This window comes from Cyclopterus lumpus, chromosome 6, assembly GCF_009769545.1.
Source record: "Cyclopterus lumpus isolate fCycLum1 chromosome 6, fCycLum1.pri, whole genome shotgun sequence".
NCBI lineage: Eukaryota > Metazoa > Chordata > Actinopteri > Perciformes > Cyclopteridae > Cyclopterus > Cyclopterus lumpus.
In genome coordinates, this window is record NC_046971.1 from 24,731,391 (window position 1) to 24,757,053 (window position 25,663).

The 25,663-nt window shown below is 40.6% G+C and overlaps 1 protein-coding gene across 2 annotated transcripts; it reads right to left on the bottom strand.

Annotated features, from left to right (window-relative positions):
• Window positions 1-1,475: 1,475 nt before the first annotated feature.
• On the bottom strand, window positions 1,476-25,041 carry tango6 (transport and golgi organization 6 homolog (Drosophila)). Of its 2 annotated transcripts, none has more exons than XM_034534004.1 (18): window positions 24,889-25,041; window positions 23,691-24,349; window positions 23,477-23,611; window positions 22,762-22,921; window positions 22,192-22,298; window positions 19,962-20,124; window positions 18,552-18,619; window positions 17,897-18,009; window positions 16,476-16,652; window positions 16,128-16,254; window positions 15,705-15,908; window positions 14,741-14,884; window positions 11,123-11,638; window positions 9,514-9,571; window positions 9,244-9,402; window positions 5,527-5,678; window positions 4,475-4,588; window positions 1,476-2,496 (listed from the first exon to the last, which is right to left on the bottom strand). In XM_034534004.1, the coding sequence occupies exons 1-18, from the start codon at window positions 24,947-24,949 to the stop codon at window positions 2,320-2,322; spliced, it is 3,294 nt and encodes a 1,097-aa protein (XP_034389895.1). In that variant the 5' UTR covers window positions 24,950-25,041; the 3' UTR covers window positions 1,476-2,319. The 2 variants fall into 2 exon arrangements, with proteins under 2 accessions (XP_034389895.1, XP_034389896.1); XM_034534005.1 differs by having other exon boundaries at window positions 23,691-24,346; window positions 24,889-25,024.
• Window positions 25,042-25,663: the final 622 nt, after the last annotated feature.

Below are 25,663 nucleotides of genomic sequence, written 5' to 3' on the forward strand. Positions count from 1 at the left end.
AACCTGAAGCATAATTCCAGTTTCACACTTTTCCTGAAGGTAATCCCGAACCTCTTTCACATTACTGATGCCTTAATGTTTTGAAAATCACAAACTAATTGCCCTTGATATTCTATTGTATGAATATCTCTGCAAATATAACTTAAACTGCATGGTTCAATACCACTCAGGGTAAGTTGGAAATAGTTTTCTTGTTAAATCAACATGCTGAGTGCATTAAAATCTCAGATTTATTAGCATTTCATTTAGCATTTCTAAATTCTTTGTTAATTGCAGAAAACAAGGTAGATAGTAAAACACCTGTATGGCTTAGAGAACAGTGTTTTATACTATTAAAAGCCAATGTCTACTAATATTTAAATGGCCCGTTGTCTTTCCCAGAGACACAGCCGTCCTCTCGACCTCGACTAACCAGTATTCTGCAGGCAAAGTAGAGTGAAGTGGAGTTGGAGTTGCTGGAAGGCAGACATGCCCTGCTAGGACCTTCTTCCAGTGTCCCCTGGGATTAGATCATGGCAATGGAAATGAAAACAGGTGTTGCTATAATCGCTCCGCTTTAATGCTGGCCATTAAGAGATCCCTTCACAAGGGCCTTTAAATGCAAGTAACGGGGGACACAATCTACAGTCCTTGCGCTGTGCAAAAATGTGTTTCCAAGTTCCTGTGTAGCCATCGTGATGCTTAAGCTGTCCGAATTAGACAGGTGGATATCTTTATTTTGTCACCGCCTTATTTTGAACCAGTTTCTTTAAATGGTTAGCGTAAATATATCTTATTGTTAGTGTCAAAAGATCCTACATTTCAGAGTTAACACAAGTGGTTACAGCCAGCCACCATGATCAGGAAGCCTGCCCCACAGTGGTACCGTGACTCCGAGTAGGGGAAACATCCATGGGCCGCAAACAAAGCTGACGCTCCTTGTGTTTGCCGGCTGTATGTTCACACAGAGGAGGTCTGTGCGACCTGCCTCATACACCGTTAGCCTTTTGACAAATGGGAGGAACAAAACAAGGAATGTCTCTCTCCTCTCTTTGTCAGCCTGACTCGGTTGAAATGCTCCTGGACCGCTATTTGGCATTGTTGACATAGAAATAAAGAAGAATAATAACAGCTTATGTCTCTGTGTATGTCTTTCAAGTTTCTCTACAACTGGTCATCTGATTGACTTCATACTGCTGTGGAGCATCGCTGAGCAGGAAGCACTTGAGATACGGGACATTATTTACCATTAATGTGTAACTGTGTGCGGTGTGGTGCATCGATAGGGGACCCTATTATCTGTAACACCGCCAATCGGCATGCCGAGTACACCGTGCTCGCCGTCACTTGATACAATATTAACGGTTACGGTGACGAACAGCATGCTGGGTACTGTTCTGTTGATGGCCCCTAAATGACACATCTCATGGAACAAAAGGGAGTCAACGGAGCGTTGAGTGTGGGAAGTCGTCTGTATGGATGGTTCAAATCGGTCTATTCTGGATGGGCATTACACTAGGTTTCAAAGTTATGAAGATGCAAATACAGCTTTGTACGAGACCACGTCTGTGTAGAAAACTAAAGTAACGACACTAGGCGCACTTGTTAGAAGTATAACGGTTCCTTCAACACAAAAACACTTGTCTGTATTCGTCTCAAGGAGGTAAAAAGACAATTCTGCATTAGCATAAAACTCTTAAAATCATTTTACATAGAAACAGATTTGCATTCACAAGTAATTAAGATAACTTGCTGCATTCAATAACACTAACTAACAAAATCTTCTCTTCGTTGAAATCTAGCTTACACCTGCTGGTAGCTCCAAAAGTTATCAACCAGCTAATTGTAGTGATTGAACATTAAAAAATTTTTTTGTTTTTAAAGTCCACGGGCATGAGTATTTCTTATTATGATACATTTCAGTGGCTGTACTCAATTTAATTTAGCGCATCTATTTCAGTAACTATCACATCCCCCTGACCACCTCCTCCTAGTCATTAAGTGCTGTTGCTTTAAATATACATTTGTTGTCATTCTTAGAACAATTCTCTTTTTATATGCATGTCACAGTATACTTTTTCTTATGTCCTGCATCCCCCACATGTTTTAAATTCCGAACAATATGTTTTTGAAACTTTATTTTGGAAGTGGACTATTTGTAGTACAGCAGAACATGATGGTAGATACGGTTCCGGTTCTTTTCTTCTTAAGGAAAGACAGTGCTGTTACAGTAGTGTTGTCCTGTAGCTCTGAAACGTCCAGCGCTACCATTAAATCCACTTCACATGGAGGCAGAACTAGTGCTGCCTAGAGGGAGAGCATATACAAAGTCCATAAAGTCTATGGCAGGACAACAATCTTCTTCTCCAGCTTCTGTTCAGGGAAGATGAACCTCCTCATTAGGTCATCAATCTCCTCCAGAGCCAGCTGGGCATGGAGCACGGCAACATCATCCGGGTCTGAGCGAACCACCCACTTTAGAGCTCGGTACAGGTCCAACAAAACATCACCGAGAACCTGGAGAAGTGGAAGGAGAGAGACGGAAGTTACAGTTTTGACTGGTCTGTAGACAATTTGTTGCTACTGATCTTGTTTGTGTTGTCATCCAATTAAGTTTGGCTAATAATTTGGTAATTACTAATACAATTGATGGGCATAACTTCTAAAATAAGATCCAAGTTGTATGCAACTAGAATTCTCCTTCAAAGTTAACTCTCAAGGTGTATTAATAAAAATTAAAAAACTGCGCACAAAAGAAACCTGCTGTTTGCCAACGAGAGATTGCTTTACATAGCTGAAAAATAAAAACGATCATGAGTAAGAAGTTACAATCCTTTTTTCCCCTCAATACATTTGTTTATACCATTTATGGCCATTTTTTAAACTTGTTCAATACTGTTGAATAAACTTGTCACTTACTTTTACACACAATCCTCTAAACATATATATTTAGTGCTATATCTTCATCTCAAATGATCTTAAATCTTGTCATTTGCTCGCTGAGCTGACCTCTTCCCTCATCAAATTCATTTAATTGTACCGTTGACCCTGTCTGTCACGCGCACACACACACACACACACACACACACACACACACACACACACACACACACACACACACACACACACACACACACACACACACACACACACACACACACACACACACACACACACACACACACACACACACACACACACACACACACACACACACACACACACACACACACACACACACACACACACACACACACACACACACACACACACACACACACACACACACACACACACACACACACACACACACACACACACACACACACACACACACACACACACACACACACACACACACACCTCTCTCCTCACGACACTCTATTATTAGCCATGTACAGCTGGTGCTGACTTTCCAGCTGTTCCAGTAATGACAGGACCTGGCCTGGGAACAGCAGCTGGTCAGCTGACTTTAGTAATGGCTGCTTCCAATTTAGGAGGCCGAAGAACTGTGATGTGATTAGCCAGGACCCTGTGGTGGACTATCTAAGAACACCGTAACCACACTGACCCGTATGAGGAATGTGAAACGGTGAGAAAGAGTCAAGAATGGTGTTTGGAGTGAGCCTCCTTCCTGTGCTCGGTGAGAAGCTACCATTTGGTCTATTACCCCACTGATGACCAAAGGGAGACTGGGACTAGATTACAGGACCCGTCCGGCTCTGTAACCACAGCCTCTCACTCTCAAATACACACCTCATTATTCAGCCTGCCTAAAGCCTGAACAGGACACCATTGATCACTCTGACCTTTTGTCTTTGTTGATACAGAAGCTAACCAACCTGTATCTACACATGCTCAAATCTTCCATTCAGTCCTAATTACTAACCAACAGTCACACTGTGTTTAATGGGTTAATAGGTTGTAGAAAATGGTGGGTAATCAACGGAGGCCTAAGCTGTTTGTAATACAGGTTGAATATTATCCAGATTAATACCTAAGTTAAAGGCTAAAAATAAAGGCTCTTTGGTCATGCTAGTTCAGTAGGGTTTTTTTAATGACAAATACAGGATATATATTTCATTTTGTCAGAATGGCAATACAATTAAAATTTTAAAAAATCACTTTTTACCAGACAAAACAAAGAAACAAATCAAATGTATGAGCCTCTTCTGTTTATGAATTTCAATTCATATGAAAGATTACAATAATTGGGTCTATTGACATTTGATTACAAATGAAAGTTTCTCTACAGCCTTGAGACCACCTGAAAGCCTGTGTCCTGATGGGTTATTACCAACATGAGACTTTCAGAAGCAGCAATCACTTGGAACAGGGAGAACAAACACACTGTAAAGCCCTCTGAGGGGAGTTTGTAATTTATGATTTTGGGCTTTATAAAATAAACTGAATTGAAAAAACATTTAAAATATATATGTGTGTGTGTGTGTGTGTGTGTGTGTGTGTGTGTGTGTGTGTGTGTGTGTGTGTGTACCTGGGTGGTTTTGTCGCCAAGGCCTCGGAGCAGCAGGGTGATAACATGGACAGCAGCTCTCCTCACCTCTGCCTCCATCTCTGTCTTTATCAGAGCAGTCAGACAGGAGCTGAGCTGCGCACAATACGGCATTTGCAGTTATTTATAACGGTATAAACATGAAGGAACAGGCAAAAAGATGCACTACAGTTAGTGATCATGTCTAAATAGGATATACAGCACAACCCGGAGCTGTGCTTGATGTGGCATGTTTGTCAAAGACTCCCAATCAGCACGCACGCCTTCTTAAACAATCAGCTGGGATGTGTAGACGTGCTACTACTTTACATTGTGTTGCGTATATGACAATATATCAACAAGGGAAGCATTCCGACTCAGTTGTTTTGTCTTTTGTCTTCCCGTCTACCCCGGAAGTGTTCATGTGTCGTGTGTATAGGTGCAGATCAGCTGCTCGTGATCACCTTGCGCCCGCATTAAATCAAATATGACCAGTTTTACTATATTACGCTCTTTCTTTGAGGTACATCCTCACATGTATTATTTATTCTTTGAGTACACCATAGTGTGCAATATTGCATTTACACTATGGTAACTTCACAAGTAAATCAATACGGGCAAACAAGACATCTTCCATTCATCCATCTTTTTTAGAACAATTTTTTTTCTTTCACCATTTATCTACTGTAAAGCACATCAATTATTGCTATAATTTTTTGCAGTCTAAAACTTTTTAATTTTTTTTATTGAGGTGCCCTGGTGCATGTATTTTCCACAATGTGCTGCAACTATCTTTTTACTCGGAGTGTAAGAAATTATCGATACACTCGAGTATGGCAATATTATGTTTTGTGATATTTTATCTATCAAAAACACTATTGATTTTCAATTAATTGTTGACATGCAAAGATTTGCGGCAGACAATTGCTCAGATTGCACAAAGAAATGTGCTATGATGTTAGGGTCACAGGGACTGCGATAGCAAATCACACTGTTCTGACATGAACCAGTCAAGTTGCAATTTACACCCACTTCTGTCCAAAATGACCTCTCACCTCTTGGGCCAGCGGTCCCAGGGTGTAGTCCAGTTTCTGACACAGCTCACCCAGATTGGACAGACTGCTGGCCCGGACACTTTGGTCCGGGTCCCTGGTTCCTTGCAGGAAGACGACGATCAGAGGACGACCGAGGTGGGCCGCCAGTTCTCCTGGAGAAGGAGGAGTGGAAGAGGACCAAGAGGACAGATTAGTTTGTTGTACATCTAAGATGCATTCGCAGTATTAAAATATGGACATTATTCATGAGGTTAAATAAAGATGTCAACTCTAGCTGAGAGCATCTTCTACATCATAAAAATGAACATCATGTTACATAAGATGGAGAAATGCAAGACCTTCTTTAAAACATTGTTATTATTAAACGTAACAGGAAGTTTTGTCAGGCCTTGAGTCTTTAATATCAAAATAGCATAGCAATTTTGATTTGTGTTGATGTTAAAACTCTGTGTGGACAAAATTGGTAGTGTTTCTGAGCACTAAAGTCTCGTGACCTCTCATTTTACTGCAGCAAAGTCAGATAGTGCCCCGCAAACCTGGTTCTCCCGTGCCTCCCTTCCCACCACTGGGCCCAGCAATATGGCCCATATGAGGCCTAAAGAATATTACAATATTACAGATATTTTGCAGCAAAAATGGATAGTCCGAGAGAGGTCAGTGCTGCGCCAACGTAAGCAAATATTTGCTCAGCTAGCTTCTCAGAAAAACTTGGTGACGTCAACATTTAAGTCAAGCTAGTGAATATCTAATCCAACTTCAGCTTGATGCAGATCATAGAGTAAAACCTGCATCCAGCTGGGGATCCTAAAAAGAACTTCAGCCAGGTGCTTATGCAGTCTTTTTGATCCAGACTCAAATGTCTCCACGTCTATAGAATGGATTGCCGTGACATTTTAAACAAACATTCATGGTCACCAAAGGATGAATCCCACTGACTTTGATGATTCCCCGACTTAACTTGTGACCATTACTGACTAGGTAGAAATGTGTGGTTTCATATGTTTCAACAACTAACAAATGGATTGCATTTAAATTTGGTACAGACGTTTATAAATACATTACTTTTATTATCCCAGGAAGCAATTGGTTCTAAACTAATGCCATTCCCATCAGCCTTGGCTGTATTTTATAATAATAATAATAATAAAACATGAATGAGTCATATAGTGGAGTGCAGGGGTTAGCAGGTGAAGGAGAATTTGAAGAATTGGGTTTTGAGGGCTTGTTTGAATGAAGATAGGGGTGGGGGAGGGGTGTGTGGGGGGGGGGTGCAGCAGCTGATTGCATCATTCCCATGAAGACTCATGGCTGTACTAGCTCAAAAGGGTGCTTCTACTCAATACTGAGCAAAGGGTCTGAATACGTATGACCATGTGATACGTTTGCAAAGATTTCTACATTTCTGTTTTTTCTGTCAAGATGGGGTGCTGAGAATGAGGAATAAAATGAACTTTTTTGATTTTAGCAAATGGCTGCAATGAAACAAAGAGTGAAAAATGTAAAAGGGTCTGAATACTTTCCGTACCCACTGTATGTATGTGGTTTTATATATATATATATATATATATATATATATATATATATATATATATATATATATATATATATATATATATATATATATATACATACACACATATACAAAAAATACACTGCAGGACACCATGCATACATTCAAGAGTTTAAAATTGTGTACAATAAATAAGCATCCTACATTGATTTGCAGAGAGAGAACTAAGCCTACAGACCCAAAAGGAAAATTACAGCTCAGATCAGCGGAGTAACATGCCTAAATAAGCAAAAAGGAAGAGGACACAAGGCAAATACTGTAGAGGGGAGGAGAGTAGAAGTCTCAGTTTGGGCAAGAAAAAGAGATTCATGAGAGCAGCATGGATATCAGAGAGGGAGCTTTAAATGTGATCCAGCCATTTAAATTAACATCTTGACACAGGACTAATATTGTTGATTACAGAATGTAGTTGTACTCTAACAAGCTGAGTGTGGGTGACACTGTCACATAGGCAGACATACAAAGAACACAGCCGACTACCACTGCTCCTGCCAGGCAGCAGGGAGGACAGCCGGAGAGAAAGCAGCCAGATGACTGGCTAGTAGTTGTAAGAACAAGCACACAGACAGACACACACACACACACACACACACACACTCCCTGATCTGTTTACAATGTCCCAGATTACGCTTTTAGAATGCCAAGTACTTCTTCAGAATCACATAGCTCAGCTATTCTCCCTTTATTTACATGTCTCAATAAACTGCTTTAACAGATTTAATGGGAGAGAATCGCTGTGTTTCAGTGAGTGATCAGCAAGCACCCATAAACACACACAACTAAGAAAACAGATGCAACACTCCCACAGATACTATAAGATTTCCTAAACTGTTTTCTATTTATATATCCCCTTCCTGTTTATGTTATGTTAATACACTTTATGTCTCATCATTTTTGGTGCAGAGTTCTTCTGTTTGAGAACATGTTCTGCCCAGCATTGCACACTGTGGGCTTTCACAGGACTCTGTAAGGGCTTCTCTACCAGGCAAGTCAATGAAGAAAAGCGTCTTATTTACAAATGACAGACTACCAAAAAGGCAAATCTTGGCTACTCGGGTTGTTCAAGACAAGCACGGAAGCTATCTGTATGTCTGTGCAGCAAAATAATGTTCTATCCAATCTCTCAGCCAGAATATAAACCCCCGATTGTCCCAGGAAAGTGGTACGATGGCAATCTGGCAGATCAATAACAAGAGCTGGGGAAAAAAAACAAAACTAAACAGGGTTTTCAATCAGAGAACAGTTCTGATACACAAGGTCCCTTCTGAGCAGAGATCCGCATGGGAAACAAGTCTGCACCGGCTCTTATGGTGTGGTGGTTGCATGCGGATAGCGGTCCACCAGACAAATAATAATAATGGAAACAAATATGGACACATAAATAAACAAGCATATGTTAGAAGTGTGACTCTCTAACATTTTACAATTAAACTACGCCTGTACACCACCGTAAAGAATCTCGGCGTTATCTTTGATCAGGACTTGTCCTTTAACTCCCACGTAAAACAAATATTAAGGACTGCATTTTTTCCATCTACGTAACATTAAAAGAATCAGGCACATCCCGTCTCAAAGCGATGCAGAGAAACTGGTTCTGGCATCTCTCCACAGTTAGGCTCTGCAACTGTCATTTTTACTGAATCACTTACAACTGCATTAAAGAATGAGCATTAGTCTTTTTACAACAACAACTTGTTTAACACAAAATATTGTGCATAAAGATGGCCATTTAGATTTGTTGTTGAAGTGCAATTATATACCGAAATATAAGCAGACAATGGATTGAAATAATATATTTTAGGCCTACTTTACTGTAAGGTTGGAGAAGATTGCAAAGCTCTAATACCAAGTTCGTAGCCTTAATTGTTGAAGTCTCATGCACTCGTGAGACGGATGCTCAGACAAAAAGAAAATGGTGACCGGGTGATTGATTATCATTTTTAATTATTTACCATAATCTTGTCAATAGTGTGTTTATTGTCAGAGACGCAGGACACAAACCTCACAACATGGAGCATAATGTATGGTATCAATTGATTTGGTCTCTGTAGCTATGTCATCATCACATGAATGAATGCCTTCTTAGGGGTCATGATATGGGCATCAAGCAAAGGGAGTATCTGGGTTCACAAACAGATGACGCTCACCCATAGCCCTGCTCGCCCTCATCAGGACTTCTCCTACTTTGAGGCGAGATTCCAGGGAGTGCTCCTTGTTGGATGTGGGGAGGGAGGGTCCATGTTGGAAGTCTTTCAGGAGCCTTTCCAGAATCCTCTCGGGGTATGAATCAGCCAATGCAGACAGACCTAAAGACAATTCATACTCAGACTTTCATGTATTGTGTGATAGATTGGTAACAATATAAATCAATAACAACATTTATTAAATGTTTGGTTTAAGCTGCATCATTATATTACCTTGAATGGCTGACAGGTAGATGAATGAGTCTTCATGCTCTAGGTTTTCTAAAAAGAGCTGGAAAAGACATCAGCATAACAATTTAAAAAAAAAAATAGACTGCACTATAGTTTTATACGTTTCACATTACTGGAAACATTCGGCCATTCTGTATGAGAAATATCAACAATGTCACCAATACAGATCTTTCCAGGAGAACAAAAGAGGATGTACAGCACTGAATACATTAAACACAATACAACCAAAGGGAATATTCCCTGCCAATCCCAAGGTGCTTTAAGGGGTCCCTGGAGAATGGGAAAACAAAATCAATAGAGGGGGTCTCTGCTGTAACAGCAGGGGGTTGACGTTTATCTAAGGTGTACGCAGGAGGGGGTTGGGGGGTAGGAGGGCTACTTCTGATTACAGAGAATAGAAAACTAGTTGTTATTCTTTCTTGCCCATACCACATTAACAAGACCCTAGAGTACACTATGGTACCCTCTGGCTCAACCACCTCATTTATTATACATGTGTGCTCATAATGTCCCAGGAGACGAAGATAATACCACTACCTACACACTCCCGATGCACATATACTGCAATAATAGCACCATGTACCCAGCTTCTGTTTCAACCAAGCAAGATCCAACAGGGCGACATGATGACGCCATTGTGGAAGCATCTTGACCCAGCCGCTGCACAAATGCTATGGACTCAATGAAATACACTTTCAATTACGGCGCTATTGTTGGTCCGAACACGGTCTAAAGGTGTACTCGCATTCACCTTCTATTAAGCAAATTCAGGCCCGAAAAAGGACGAGCTGCCAGTGTCAGAATGTGGTTAGGTTACTGAAGCTTGTACAGAAACATTAAAGGTCTCTTTTATTTCATCAGTCATGTGTTACTCTCATGTTCACAGATGCACTATAAAAAAGGAGATAACCTTAATGTTAGTTACTGAAAAATAACAGCAATCAAATTCATTATTAACGCAAAATGGGCATTTCTAATAAATGTTCATTTTTTCCAGGCACTAACCTTGTTAAGTGAAGACATTTGTGTACCACTGATGGTTACTTACATCAGCAAAAGACATAGCCAATAGGATTACTGCTTTAATTATCATTATTATTCTACTACATCCACTGTAGCTGTTATTTTTGGTCGTAACTTTTTCATCATGCCTGCGACTCACTATATGAATCATCATCTGTCATATGCATTTAATGTGTTCTAAGACACGCACACACAGAGAGAGAGAGAGAGAGAGAGAGAGAAAGATGAATAATACACCACAATATAGTAAGGATGTATTAGAGAAAAAAGGCCAAACCTTGCATTGCTGAAAAACAACACTACATTGGCATAGTTTAAATAATTGTTTAACTTACACATTTCTTGGGATTAATGACTTACTATAAATTGTGGGGAAAAAAGCATTATAAAGAATATACTTGATAATTCATCTGAATGTCATATTTGGGTAAACTACCCCATTACATGTATTCTACTCTTCTCAGAAAAATAAAACTTCTATCAATATTTTCAGAGCATCATAACAGACTAAATTATAAGACAACAATAACAAATAAAAAAAACATTTGTACTGAACCAAGCAACCCACCATGAGGACTTTTTCCTGGGCCTGGACAGCCTCTGGGTTTTTGTTTTGCACCATCTGGGTCAGGACCCTCAGGGCAAACGCTCTTGTTGGCACATCCGGGTCACAGGCCTCTAGCAGCCAATCAGACAAGGGCTTGGTAGGAAGGGAAAGGTTCCTGGTTCCAGAGGTTCTACCTCCACCTTCTGGACTTACTCTCGCTGGATGTCTGTTTTGGGTGTTGCTAGGTGAATTACTGTCTGGTAGGGATGATTGAGGATTTATCCGTGAGTTGTTAGCTTCGGTTTGCATATTCTGCTTTTTCCTCGAAGGCACGCTGTTGTTCTTGACTGTCGTTTCAGGGTTTCTGGAGGGCGGCGCGACAGCGGGGAAGTTTTCAGGCCGGTAGGCACCGTGAGTGGCAATGACAGCTCTGAGGTCAGTAGCCAGCTCCTGGATGACCACGTCAGCATGCTTCTGAGACAGCGACTCCAGTAGTGGGAGCAGTCTCGACATTGAAGAGTAGTCCTCTATACTAATCTGTAATATAAAAAGGGGGAAAGGTTGTTTGGGAGAGAGCAGGGTGTGCATAGGAAACCCTAAAGAACTTTGGACTGACAATTTTTCTAATTTATACGACTGCAATGGATTTAAAATAAAGCATTCAATATGTGGTTGGAGTGTAGACTTTCAGCTTCATTTCAATGGACATAGTATGGCATTAACTGAATTAAAGACATTTTCACACGGTCCCCCACGTTTTCAGAGGTTCAGAAGTAATTGGACAAACTAGTGAATATAATGATCATTTTAATACTTGGGAGGAAAAGTCTTCCACCCATAGTCCTCACCAAACGCTGAGTTTCCTCCCTTAAGATGCTTTGCCAGGCCTTTACTGCAGCCTCCTTCAGGTGCTGCTTGTTTGTGGGTCTTTCTACCTTTCTGATCCTGTTCTTCAGTGTTCCCAGTAGTTTGCACTGTGTTGTAAACCATCTGTATTCAGCTTCATAAAAGGCATCTCTTGATTGTAGAATTTGACAAAGTCTACAATCAAGAGAAAGAATTCTACTACGTCTACTTTACATGTCCTCTGTGGTCTTCTGGGCCTTTGTGTTGGCGAGTCCTTACATTTTATTTGCTCACTCCTAATGGTTCTGCTACCTGCCTGATAGGTTGGTGTAGTTCGTCAGCCTTTTAATGGCCTCCTTCACTTGCATTGAAACCTCTTTGGTCTTCATGCTGAGAGTTCCATGGACCAGCTACCAAATGAAAATTCAACATGTTGAATCATCTCGAGACCCTTTTATCTGCTTAATTTGTCATGAAATAATGAGGGAACAGACCATTGTACAATTACCTCTGAAAATGTGGGCGACTGTAAACATTTGTGTAATTCCTAAATGGTTAATGTGATAGTTTTGTTGTATCCCTTGAATTAAAGCTGAAAGTCCACATATTGACTGTCATTTTAAATCCATTGCAGTGATGTAAAGAGGGAAATAAGAACAATAGTGTCACAGCATGAACATGCTGTAGCTTCCATGAATTTTGCTAAATGTTTGTTTGTTAGGGTCCGAGACTATAAATAAAAACTATTTGGCCTCATCACTCAGATTCGCAGCATATGTGCACATTGCATCCTGTAACATGCACAAAAACACAACACTAGGGGGCGCTACAGTAATTCGGCCAATTCTGGCTTTTTTTAATCAATCATCGCCGCTTTTAGCATATTTTACTATTACGCACTCCTCTCACAAAATGTATCCAATCGACTTCATTTTGATTTGTTCAAGGATGATCTGAAGACCTTAAAGATGAATGGTTATCAAAATGGTGAGTTTTCACTGAAAAACCTTGACGTGACGTAGAGCCCATGTTAGAGAAAGTTGTTGTAACTTCAAGGATAATCACAAAATTCTCACACATTATGGCGGTCCAGGTCTGAGCGCATTTACATGAATAAATGTTTGAATTTCTCATAGCGCCACCTAAGCGTTAAGTGACAAACTGCATCGGATTTACAAGACATGGTGTACACTTCACGCAGAGACACATGATGCGTATGTATGTTGACATTGTCATAGCGCCACCTACTGGCAAAAGGAAATTACACTATGATGCATTACTCCTAGTTTAGTGGCAACAACTCATTAAAACAGGCTCTTGGATCTCCACTAGACTTCCTTGAATCTGCCCCAAACGCAGCTACTGACTAAATTGGATGCTACTAATAACTTCCCGTCCCATACAGGTTGCAGCTATGTACCAAAAGAAATCTCATCACATTACCAAATAGAGCGGACAGAATCTCAACTGTTATGACGCACTTCGTATGGCTAATATGGGTCAACTAATATTATAAACATTGTTTATTGGCCCAGACCAATACTTGAGCACTGCATTTGGTCAATCATCCTTTTCTGACGTGGTGAAGAGTTGCAGCTCTATCAGCACTTTAAAAAATTGAAATAAAAATAAATAAATAATCAGTTAAAAGCTGCTCAGCCCTGTACCCGTTAAGCGCTGTAACTCGATTATGGTTTTTACTACTTACTTTTAATGTGCTCTGTGGCTTTGTATTGTGTGTTCTTCTCACCATATATACTGTTGTATTGTGTCTTTCATCCTTTAACGTTTGCTATTGTGTTATGTTTGTTATGACCTCTCAATGACAGATGCAAATTACCTGAAGCTATAATCTGGTACAGTGCATCAAATGGTGACATTTATGTTTGAACTGTACATGGTCCCTTTTAAATAAAGATAATTAAAAAAAAGTGACAAAAATTAAAATATCCAGGCAACTCAAGTTAAAAAGAAGTCAATCATTTGCATGGGAGCCAAAGAACTACAGGCTTTCATGTACATTTTAATTATATTACTGGAGTGAATATATGTCATATTTCAGTTAACCAGCGGATAGTAGCCTGAAACAAAGTACAATAACCTACTTTAAAACTTGTAAACTAGCTAGCCAGCTGTTACCATGTGGGATGTAGCTACATTTACGCAAGCATTCTAAAGCCCAGGCGCAGTGGAGCTCTTCACTGCAGTCGCAAAAAAAACTGCTAAGGATAATTAAGTGATCTAAGTCATACACGGACGGACGGGTAGACGACAGAAGAACTTCCATATAATGGTGGCATCAGGTATCAGTCCTTGGACTATGCCTGTGATGTGTCTGCTGCATGCAATGCAGACACACAATTTAGTGTTTACTCGATGGAAAGATGGCAGAGAGTGAGAGGAATTGATCTCTCTCTCTCTCTCATATATATATATATATATATATATATATATATATATATATATATATATATATATATATATAATATGTGCTTACATTTTGCTTGAATTTGCTTAGGAAGTAAAAAGTTCTGGGGTCAAAAATGGGGCTCGGAAAGAACTTAACCTAAACATCTACATAATGCATAATTTTGTTTTAAAAACAAAATATTTAGATTGTTGTTATTCCTGAGCTGCATGCATGCATTATAAGTGATGAATTAAGTGTTTACTCGTACTTAACTAATGCTTCATAGTGTGCAGTTATTATAAAGTGTTATAATATACATTTTATTGTATATTGACTTTAAATGAATGGCTCTGACTTGACTGGAAGTTTTCAGTTGTGAGTACCTCAGGTCCAGACAGCAGAGTGGCCACAACTCCCATCCCCATGCGCAGTGTTTCGCTCTCTACTGGGTTTCCAAGATGTGGACCAGGGGCCTGATCCAGACCCACGCAGGCCCTCTGAAGCATGGACATCAAGAAGTCCACTACCTGGAGAAAAGACAAACAGAATCACGGATACAAATAGACAGAGATTTAAAGGCCTCAAATGTGTTCAATATCAAAGCTAAATCTCAAGGTGGAGATTGTAGAAGGCCAAATAATAATAATAATAATAATAATAATAATGAACTAGGAGTACCAACAACTACTGCTGAGGACATTTTTTTTAATTGTGTCACAGACCAAATAGTTATGCCCCGACTGCATGTAGGTTATCTAGGCCTTGCTTTTAGCTGTGGCTATCAGAGTAGGTTGGTATTAAAAGGAATAAATGGTTTGTCTTGAAAAGTAGGATGTTATCAAGCTCCTCTTTTATGGAACCACTTTCCACTTTCAGTCCGGGGGGCAGACACAGTCACTCTATGAATAATTTCTGTCATATTCATTGAATGTGCTGTAACTCTTATGTTTTCCATTCTGTACACATGACATCTATTCATCTGTCCATCCTGATAGAGGGATCCTCCTCTGTTGCTCTACTGAAGGTTTCTTCCCTTTTTCTCCCTGTTAAAAGTTTTTTTTTTGGGGGGGGGGGGGGTTCCTGAACCGATGTGAGGGTCAAAGGTCAGGCGATGTCGTATGTGTACAGATTGTAAAGCCTTCTGAGGCAAATTTGAAAAAGTGTGATTCTGGGCTATACAAAATAAATTGAATTTAACTTGTTGTATCCCAATTGGGATAAACTCAATGGTTTTGTGATTTGTAAACCAACTACAAGCTATTTAAGAGTTCTTAGAAAAACACACAAAAGGCCTGGGTTTTGCAATTAAGCATTTCTGTTCATCCTTCTGCATATCTCTCCACTGACCTGTGAGGTTTTTCTCAGCAGCACAGTATGCTGCAGACAATCAACCATCACAGCCAACACCTGAAGCGAAGCGAGTCTCTGGCCTCGCCTCGAAGATGGAGCCAGCAGCCGCCGCTCCACCTCCAGAAGTGTCATAGTTGAGACGTACGGCTCCGGTTCATCTTCCTTGTCTTCATCTGTTGCTGCTGCCCAGCTGGCCAGCTCCTGCAGGAGAAGCAAATAAATGATGGACTGTCGACTGAGGATACCTTCTCTTCCAAGTGGAAAAACTAATAACTGTACAATATAACCCAATCAGCTACATGAATGTGAAGAGACTGCTCTGCCCCAGTCTTAATAAAACTAAATGGGAGTATTTATCACACTGGATTGAATTGTGTGTGTGTGGGGGGGGGGGTTGTGTGTGGTGTGTGTGGGTCTTACTTGCAGCAGGTCAAGGAAGAAGTCTCCAGGCAGGTCACGGTCTTTGAGTTCAGCCAACAGTTGCATAAGACACTCCAGCCTCCACTGCTCTCCTGACAGCTTCTCATAGAGAGCATCGTCCTCTTCACTGGTAGACAACAAAAGAGAAGTGAGGGATGACACTGAGAAACGAAGAGAGGCAAAATATACTATAAGTCATCATAGTATATATATATTTTTTTTTTTACTGTTGCCGATTGGCCCAAAACATCATGAAAGGAACGGTCCCATTCTACATTGTGTTTCTGTCCTGCTCGTCTTACCCTTTAGGGACGACATGCCCATCATGCATTTCTGTCTGTCATTCACCTGCATCTCTCCCTGGAGCTCAGCCTGGCTCCTCCATCGCTGCCCGGGGTGAAATGGAAGTCTGCTGCTACCTCGTTCTTCTGTCCCTGCAGACCTGAAAGCTGTCTCAGTGCTGAAAGGGCCGCAGGCTTCTCAGCGTGCCTCAGGTACCAAAGCAAGATCTCCTGACAGGGGGCGCTGTGGAGCACATTTTCATACGTACAATTTACATATACTATACATTTCTGTTGACTATTTTCCACAGATTCAGGATAGCACTGTTTTGTCTCCAACATGGAGAGATTGTTTAAAGGATAAGACTGGCTGTTCTATATTTCTATAACGGGCAACAAACCCAAAACAACCTTGTGTTTGTCAGTCTCTCAATCCTCTGATTTCCTGTCCTTGTCTTTGGCACTTCCATGCCCACTGGTTCCTACCGAAGACTAAGGGCTCTTTGACAAATACCACGTTTGCTCTGCACTATCGGCCTTCACAATTTCACTCAAGGCAAAAATTACAGGTGTGAGAACTCCCCGAAACACAATCCTGACCAAAAAGCCAAATCCTGGTCGGATCACATTAATCCATGGTTTGTTTCAAGCATGAACATTTTTAGTGTTCAAACCAAGTTCTAGCAGGCTGTTGTCAAAAGAAAATGAGCCGGGCTAGCACCTTGGAGGGGGAGGACAAATGTTTACTGGACATCTGATTTGATGGCTTTAAAGTCAGACACTTTTTATTATTTTACGAGAGAAGAGTTAATGTCAAGTAAGCAGCGTGCACAGTCGACTACAACAGGACGTAATTAGGTCCCGTAGAGATCTCCAGTGTACTCACATATTGGCAATGTGAAACCAAAACTAACTGGATCGGGGACCGTGTAACAGAAACGCTAGCCTTGGTTCAGACTTTCTTGTGCAAAAAAGGGCCTTTATCTTAATATTTATTTTCTGGTTTCATCTGGACAAAAAAAAAAAAAAAAATACCTTCACTGCAATGAATTACATATCTCAGTCAATTTTTGTAGTAAAAAAACAATAATAATAAAATAATTTTTTCTTCCAATTGGAGTTGCGTGTCTGCATTTGACTGACTGCAGCTGGCAGGCTGAGAGCTAAACTACAACAAGAGACAACGTTGCGCTGTAGCCTCCATGTAGACAGCGTGTTGACAGAGGTATGAACAGTAAGCACCACAGCAGCATCTAATAAGACACAGGTGACATTGTTTAGTAGGAAGGATTGAAGGCAGAGGCTAAATGTCTCTATGTGCTGGCAGTAAAAGTAGATTTCCATTTGCATCCATTGAGTTTTAACTTGGTACAGTCCTTCTTGAACGTCTACTACTTTTACTTTATGGAGATAAGGCAGTTTCCGTTGTTATTTCTGAGAGTAACAGAGTTTGTACACGAACATCCCAGCTAATAGAGAACATATTACCGTAGGTGGGAGACGTTCTGCTTGGTGAAACAGAAGAGGGAGAATATCACAGGGAGAACTTGTTCCAGAGCTTTGAGAAGAGAAGCTGACGGACTGTTTCCGACCACCCAGATCTGACGGCAACAAAAGACACAATAGCAGAGAAAATGTGTGAGAGGTATAATAAGGATTATATACAGTATTAGCAGGCAACATCAGGGTTACTACATGTACTATTAACTAATAACATCTACATCAATATAATTATATTATCACTATTCAGAAGATTTGTGATTTAGTTCGTTACTGCAAACACCCATCTTGTTTACACAACTCTTCAAGGCTGCACAGTCCTTAAATATTATGAAGTACACATTTTAATAGACTTAACCCCATCAGCTTTATGATCAACCTGCTGTATTTTTACGGGAGTATATGAAGAGTGTTTAGCTACAGTTTTACTCGTCATTATGACAGCACACGGAGCGGTGAGCGTAGATCAAATTCCAATATCACTCAATGTCACTATATAAATAGTTCCATTGGATTCTTTTCAGGAATCTGCTCTACAAAAAGACATACATTCCTGCCAAGGAAATAAACATTGTGGGTGCAGTGTCTTTGATCCTTACACTGAATTTGAAATCACCCCATTGTAGTGTTTAGTGGTCCTCACCTTGTACACGTCATTCATACAACGTGTGAGCTCCCATTCCTCCACAGCAGCTTGTAAATTACCCTCGTCTGGAAAACACACATATGCACCACAGTGTTCAGCCCTGTTGGTATCTGACTCATCACCATCAGCTGTTTTTGAGACTAAGTGGTGATGGCGAGCAGGACAAACAGGACAACAACCTACTGTCTGTTCCACTTGTAGAAAACAAGCTGCACATCTTAAGGATACATAACATGCAACCATTTTTGAAGACAATGACACAATGTATAACTAGGAGCAACAGGAGGGAGTGGGAATTAGGGTGCCTCCACATCAGGGACCCGGGCACGGATCCGAGTACACTTGATCCCCAAAGTCCAGTTAAGTGGATTGGTGTGAACACTGTGACAACCGACTGCGCCAAAACAAGGAACTGGGCCGCTATCTGGAATATGTAGTTATGACTAAGCTTCTGTCTCATTTCGTCACGTCCTGAGCAAAGCATCTGAAATTCCTCCATGAAATGCTTGCTTGAAGCTTGAAGTTTAGAACAACTGGATAATAGACATGAAAATCCTAAATTAGACTTATGGGATCATTTGAAAGTATGGACAATTCAACAACAGAACATCATAATAATAATAATAATGTCTAACTTGCACAATGATTTAGTTCCATTGAAATAGCGTAACAGTTATATTAACATCTGTATGTGTTCAACAACTGAGTGTCATTTCAAATATTGAACAATATTTATTGTCAGATTAGAAATTTAACTGGATCAGTTATATATAGTTTAATAATAAATAAATGATCTTTGCTCATTTCAAGTTAAATAAGGGCTAAATCTTTTAATCAAATATGAATTTAATTTAAGAACGTTCTACATCGCCCAGCCCTGGATGTGGTGCACAAAAATGTGACAACTCAACTGTCGAAAGACAACATTTCCGTGATGTGATGAAATGGATAATGGGCAAAAACCAAGGGAGCCTAATCTTCAATAGAGTCGCAAACCATCACACGACTGCCTCAAACTTCATTATCTCCACCCTCCGATCAAGAGAACACGGGGCTGGTTAGTCCACCAATGAGCAAGAAGTAGTACTTCAACTTTAGCATCTCTAATATTCTCATGAGTTTGAATTGCATGCTAAAACATAGGCATAGCCGTAGCAGCTATGAGGCCATGGAGGTGTGGACCTTGATAATGATTTCCTAAAAAGCGCACGGTTTCTCTGCATCTGAATGACATGAAACTGCGTAAAACTAACAGCTATCAATAAGACAGCCTTCTGCAGTGGTGTAAAAACTAACCAATATTATAGTAGTCTCTGAAACATAACTCCTCTCTGCTTTTGATAATACTATCTCTACTCTGAATGTAACATCTAACACACACATGGATATGATGGCCCCGGTACTGACTGGAAGCAGTGGTGCAGTGGTGGAGAGGTCTGAGCAGAGGAGTGAGCAGGTACTGCTGGGCCATGCTGGGCTTCTCCTGCAGCATGAAGAGCACTGCCCTGGTGGCCACACGTTGATGCTGCTGGGCTGTCAGCTTGTCCTTGAAGTGCAGGAGGTCAAGGATCTAGACAACAACAAATACAACTTAAATGAGCAAATTCTTATGCAGTCCAAACTCACTCATCAGGGGTCTATAGAAGTACAACAGGTTGAACTCTGATGGATGTCTACAATGGACAATTGTCTTTTAGATCTGTGTACATTCACATAAAAGTGGGCGTTTGGCATCATTTGACCCTTCTAGTGCGCAAAAGCAAGCGATCGCGTGCCGACGGAGGAATACTGGCAGAAATGAATGTTTATTTAAATCTATTTTACCACTCAAGGCCAGGTAAATGCCTCAAGATCGTTTATTTCTGATGTGACCGCTGCACAGTCTCTAACTTGTACCCTTTAAACGTATTGCATTAAGTTTGACACTGCCACATACTGAAGGATAAGTGTAGAATCAAAATCCAAGTGAAATACATTTTTAATGATTGAATATTATCTGTGATGACTACCAAAAGACTTTCTAATCAGTGTTCTATTAGCTGGAATAAAAGTAGTGTAAAATGGACTTCAACAAATCAGAACCAAGCCTAAAAACATGATCCAAAGTTATGCCATATGCAAGTGAGCGCCATACTAAATAATACAGTTAACTACTAATGTATGCTCCTGTGGGTTAATAGAAAGATTCTTGAGTCAGCATGAGTAAATGACCAGAGAACACAAAAACATGTTCAGTAGATCAGTGAGACAACAACAACAACAACCTTACATGCGGTGGCATTACTAATAATGTCACGGCCCAGTAGGTTTGCATTTATAACATATTCCCACGGCTGAGAATCTGGCCCGCTCATAGATCAACTATTGACAATAGAGTGATGCTATTTACACAGGACTTGATTAGTGAAAGCAGCTTTTGAGACATTTTCAATCCCAAACTCAGAACATAAACTGGTCTGGAGCAGATACGCTTACTATGGGAATCTAGCCAGGTTAAATAAACCATGATTTAAGGCTAAACATACCTCGCTAACCCACTAATCTAACTTCAAAGTACATTCCTCCAATTTCTTAGACTCATGTAAACAAACAAAAAAAATAAAATACAATTATAAAAGGAACTAGAAAAACATCTGGAACAGAAGATGAAGCAATTCACAATTAAATAAATAAATACATTAAATGATATATATATATATATATACACATACACACACATTCACATATACACACACACATTTCCAATAAATAAACAAGCTCAAAAGTGAGCTACATATTATGTAGGAATATTGCCAAATTCCTACATATTACCAAAACTGCTTCCAATTTAAAAACTCAAATATGATAAAACTGATCCATGATCCCTGGTATGCAATAAATAGGCCCGACACCATAGTATGAGAAACATCCCCATATCATGATGCTTGCGCCACTGTCTTCACAGTGTACTGTGGTTTGAATTCAGTGTTTTTGTCTGACAAACTGTCTGCGGCCCCTAGACCCAATAGAACAATCTTGCTTTCACAGTACACTGTGAAGACAGTGAAGCAAGCATCATTAGTGGTTTATTTCCATTATGTCTTTTATTTTTAGTTGATTGTTTTGAGGTTGATCGAGTTGATCGCAAATTAGCATTGATTAAAAGATCCTTTAAAAATATTTATTTTATACATTTTCAATTGTGTAAGTTCATAAGATGATTTTTATATTCAGTAGGCTTTCATTATCCTAAAAGCCCAGAGTCTCCCCCATATCAGGATGGTTTGACCCAACCTGCCACACACCACCTGTCATCAGCCATTTTGGTTGTTTTGTTGGACCTTCCACCACTAGGGGGCGTAGGGCCGCTGTCAATTGAGACAGAGGTCAATATAGTCAGGAGGAACACAGGTGTTCTAGATTGGCAGGAGCACACAGTTTTGTGAGAACGTGTGACAATGTGTGGTAATGTAGGATAATGACTTTTTTGATTTCTTTTATTTAATGGTTATGACAGAGAACGTGGTTTATTTCCCTTTTGTGTACAATTGTTAAGAATAAATTACCTTTACGTTTAAAACCTGAACATTGCATTGTTGCTGTTAGCTTAAGTTATGACGTGTGTGTGTGTGTGTGTGTGTGTCTGCATTGAGCTGACCTGATGACAGACTTGTCTGTAGTAGGTATCTGCTGAGGCAGACTGTTGAGGGCAGGTCACCAGGATCCTGGCCACACAGTCACATTTCCTCCAGTCGGACTCACCCCCTAGAGGACAGAAACAGTGTTGCACTTAGATTTGGATTCATCAAGTAGAAGGTCCTCTCTATGAAAAGATTCAAAAGCTAAACTACAAAATCTTAAGTAAATGATATAGAAGCAAACTGTGTGATGGAGGCAGATAATTCACTGAAACAATGATGTCATTAGTCGTTACACCCTTCCACAGCTTTTCTTATGAAAATACACTATACTTGTTCTAAAGTAGTTATGTTTGTCGTTTACCATATTTATCTATTAATGCACTATTTGTATTGTTTTTATATTGTATATATTGTATTCTATGTCTATTGTTATGCACCTTTCAGCGAGTCAAATTCAACGTACTTTGCCAATAAATTATTCTGATTCTGATTATTGTTCAGGTTCAACTACTAACATGCATTATGTTTGAGTGGTAACACGGTGTTCATCACTACTTTTCCTTGTTCCATCTTCCCCTCTCGCTCACCTGTTCCTCCCTCCAAGATGGCTCTGACTACAGCCTGGACACCCTTAGGCTGCATCAGGAGCTTAGACAGCAACTGACCACACAGACCCTTTAGCCAGGTGGGAGCTGATCCCGAGGCTGCCCTGCTGCTGGAACCATGGGAGCTTCCCCCTGCACCGGACTAAAGGAGGGACAGTACTTAAAAAAACAAAGCCTCACACACCTGTGAGCCTGACAAACACCTACATTGGGAAATCTGATTCATTCAATCACAGACTCAGCCTAAGGGAACAATCCGGCATAATTAAAGCACACTTTTGTGCGTATGCATTGTTTGTGAATGAGGCTCAATGTGTTATGACAACAAACTCTCAATGTAAACATAACTTTAGTTTGTTTACAAGAAAACTCCATGGGATCATTTGAATAATTGATCACCATATATAGCCAATCAAATAAAATATCACAACGTATAGTGGTTTTGATGAAATCATTCAGAAACTGTTTCCATTCCATTAAAGCAATTTAGAATCTCCAATTAACGACCTGAGCTGCATGTCTTTGGACTGTGGGAGGAAGCCGGAGAACCCGGAGGGAACCCATGCTGACACGGGGAGAATATTGCTTGCTGATTCATAAACGATAAAAAAAAAATTAAAAACACACTCCTAATTCCAGTTGCCCCTGCCATAACCCCCCCCCCCCCCCCCCCCCCACCAATCATAGACATGCACACCTGTTTGGATCCACCTTGGAGGATCAGCAGCTCCTTGATAATCATTGGCTGGTAGACCTTTCCTAGAAGACTTTTGAGAGCCTCCTTGCAAGTTTGACATTCCTCAGCACTGAGCTCCTGCATCTGAAAAAGAGTCTAAGAAAGACAAAAAATAAGTGCCTTTTATTTTTCTTGACTACGTGCATAAAAATCCTGTCATATCCTGACGCGTTACCTTCTTCTCCTCTGTGCCGCTTCTCTCTGTGCGGCATGGCTGGTAGCCAAGCTGGCACAATGCTGCCAACACATCTCCCAGATGCCGTGTGAACACCAATGTGGCGAGAGATGACAGCTCTGTCAACTGCAATAGAACGCTTGTGGTGGTGAAAAGCCTGTGTCCAGCTGCTGGCACTGCCCCGCAGCGGACAAGTTTGTCCACCATGGCTCCAAACGTTGACCTGCGACCCAGTGGCACACCTACTCCAGTGGCCAAGTATGGGCAGAGCCCCAGAGAAACCACAAACTGAAGGGCCGTTCCAAGCGTCTGCTGCTGGCCGACACTGAGGACATCAGGAGGTAAACGTGGCGCCATCTCAGAGGTGCGCTGTCTCGCTGCAGACGGAGTGGGGGTGTGCTGGAAAAGCTTGAGTTCTGCTGACAGGTGCCGCACTAACGTGAGGAGCAGTAGGAGACACTCCTGGACAAAACCCCATGTGGGGTCCTCTGTGTCGCCATTGAACCAGTCCGCCGCCACAATCACCTCCTCCCTGAGCCTCCTCACCTCCTCAAAGCTGCTGTCACTCTGAAGCCTCTCGTGAAGAAGGGCCCTGTTGGCCCGCAGCACTGCCAGGAGAGCCTCTTGGTGTGAGGACTGAGCATCATGTGCAGACGCTTCTAGAGACAACACAAAGCATTACATTGTGGGTTCTGTGTGACTTATTCTGTGCAGGGTGGATGATTGTATGTAGCCTGTTTTCCAGTATCACACTGTATGTTCAGTAGAGCTTTCACCTAACTGTTCACACCCCATCAGGTACAACGTCACAGAGGGTGGTAGAAAATGATAATTAACATGAATAAGAATGTTCTCTCATTTGTCTGGTACTATCAAACCACTGACTAGCATTCCTCCCACATATAACGTGAACTAGCTAGCTAATGTTATGCATCGTACAAATGGCAACGTGACTCCGAAGTTAGTTAACTTAAACATAATAACGTTACATTTAGTTAAATGCACAATTAAACGCATGCATACGAAACATGTACACAGGAAATGCCATCTACACCATGCTAGTTATACGTTTACAACCATGCTATACTTGGGCTAATCATTATCTCAGAATCGGTTGATTTAACATGTTATAATTAACGTCAGCGCTAGCTTCGTTACCTTCTCATACTAGTTAACGTTAGTTAAGTTATCCACTTACCACCAAGAGGTTTCGTAAGAATATGTATCGCTGAGAGGATAGCTGGAGTCCCCCGAGTCATCTCGCCATCACATGTACAACTCACTTAGTTACAGCACTTGTTCGCTGCTACAGAACATGGACATATGCTAACAGCTCCAATTGGCGCAGAATATATACGTCATCACGCATCGCCCGTGAATACGAAGTGGGCCTGCTCGAGGTCCCCAGTAGACTGGATGGCTTGTGAATTTGACTTAACAGGATACTTGGGGAGATTTATAAATCAGGATTTCGTAAATACTGTATAATATGAATAGTAACAGTAATGTTGCTATATTGAAAGCCTAATCTTTAAAATATGTATTCCTCCTGCATTGTAAAATGTCTCCCATGATAGAATTGTGGGGATGCCAAATATTTAGGGCAATGGACTTAAGCTAGATTTCTGGAAAGCTTTTACAGTTCTGATTTTAATTACATTATAGCGAACAATTCAGATGTGTCCAGTCCCCAGAGTAGGCCTATATACACACAGTGAATCAGCAGGGTTGCATAAACCCATTAAAAAATGTTATGAAGCTAAATCAAAGTCAACACCTATCCAGTTTGTGTCTCTTATACTTAATGAGGGCATTTGTTTTTCCCCACGGTCAGCGAGACAATGGAATTAAAGCCCCATCATCACGCTACAATATTTATCCATGTTATTGAAAAAACACATTTGTCTTGCATGCTATGAGAGCATTAGTGTCCAACAGCACTTGAGGAACCATCTGGTTGTAGTAGAGTGCCC

Coding starts and splice junctions, on each gene's coding strand:
- tango6 (XM_034534004.1), bottom strand. CDS start 24,949: ATGACTCGGGGGACTCCAGCTATCCTCTCAGCGATACATATTCTTACG. Junction 15,909..16,127: donor TCTTCCTTGACCTGCTGCAA/GTAAGACCCACA, acceptor CTTCTCCTGCAG/GAGCTGGCCAGCTGGGCAGC. Junction 2,497..4,474: donor TTGGCGACAAAACCACCCAG/GTACACACACAC, acceptor CCACTTCTCCAG/GTTCTCGGTGATGTTTTGTT.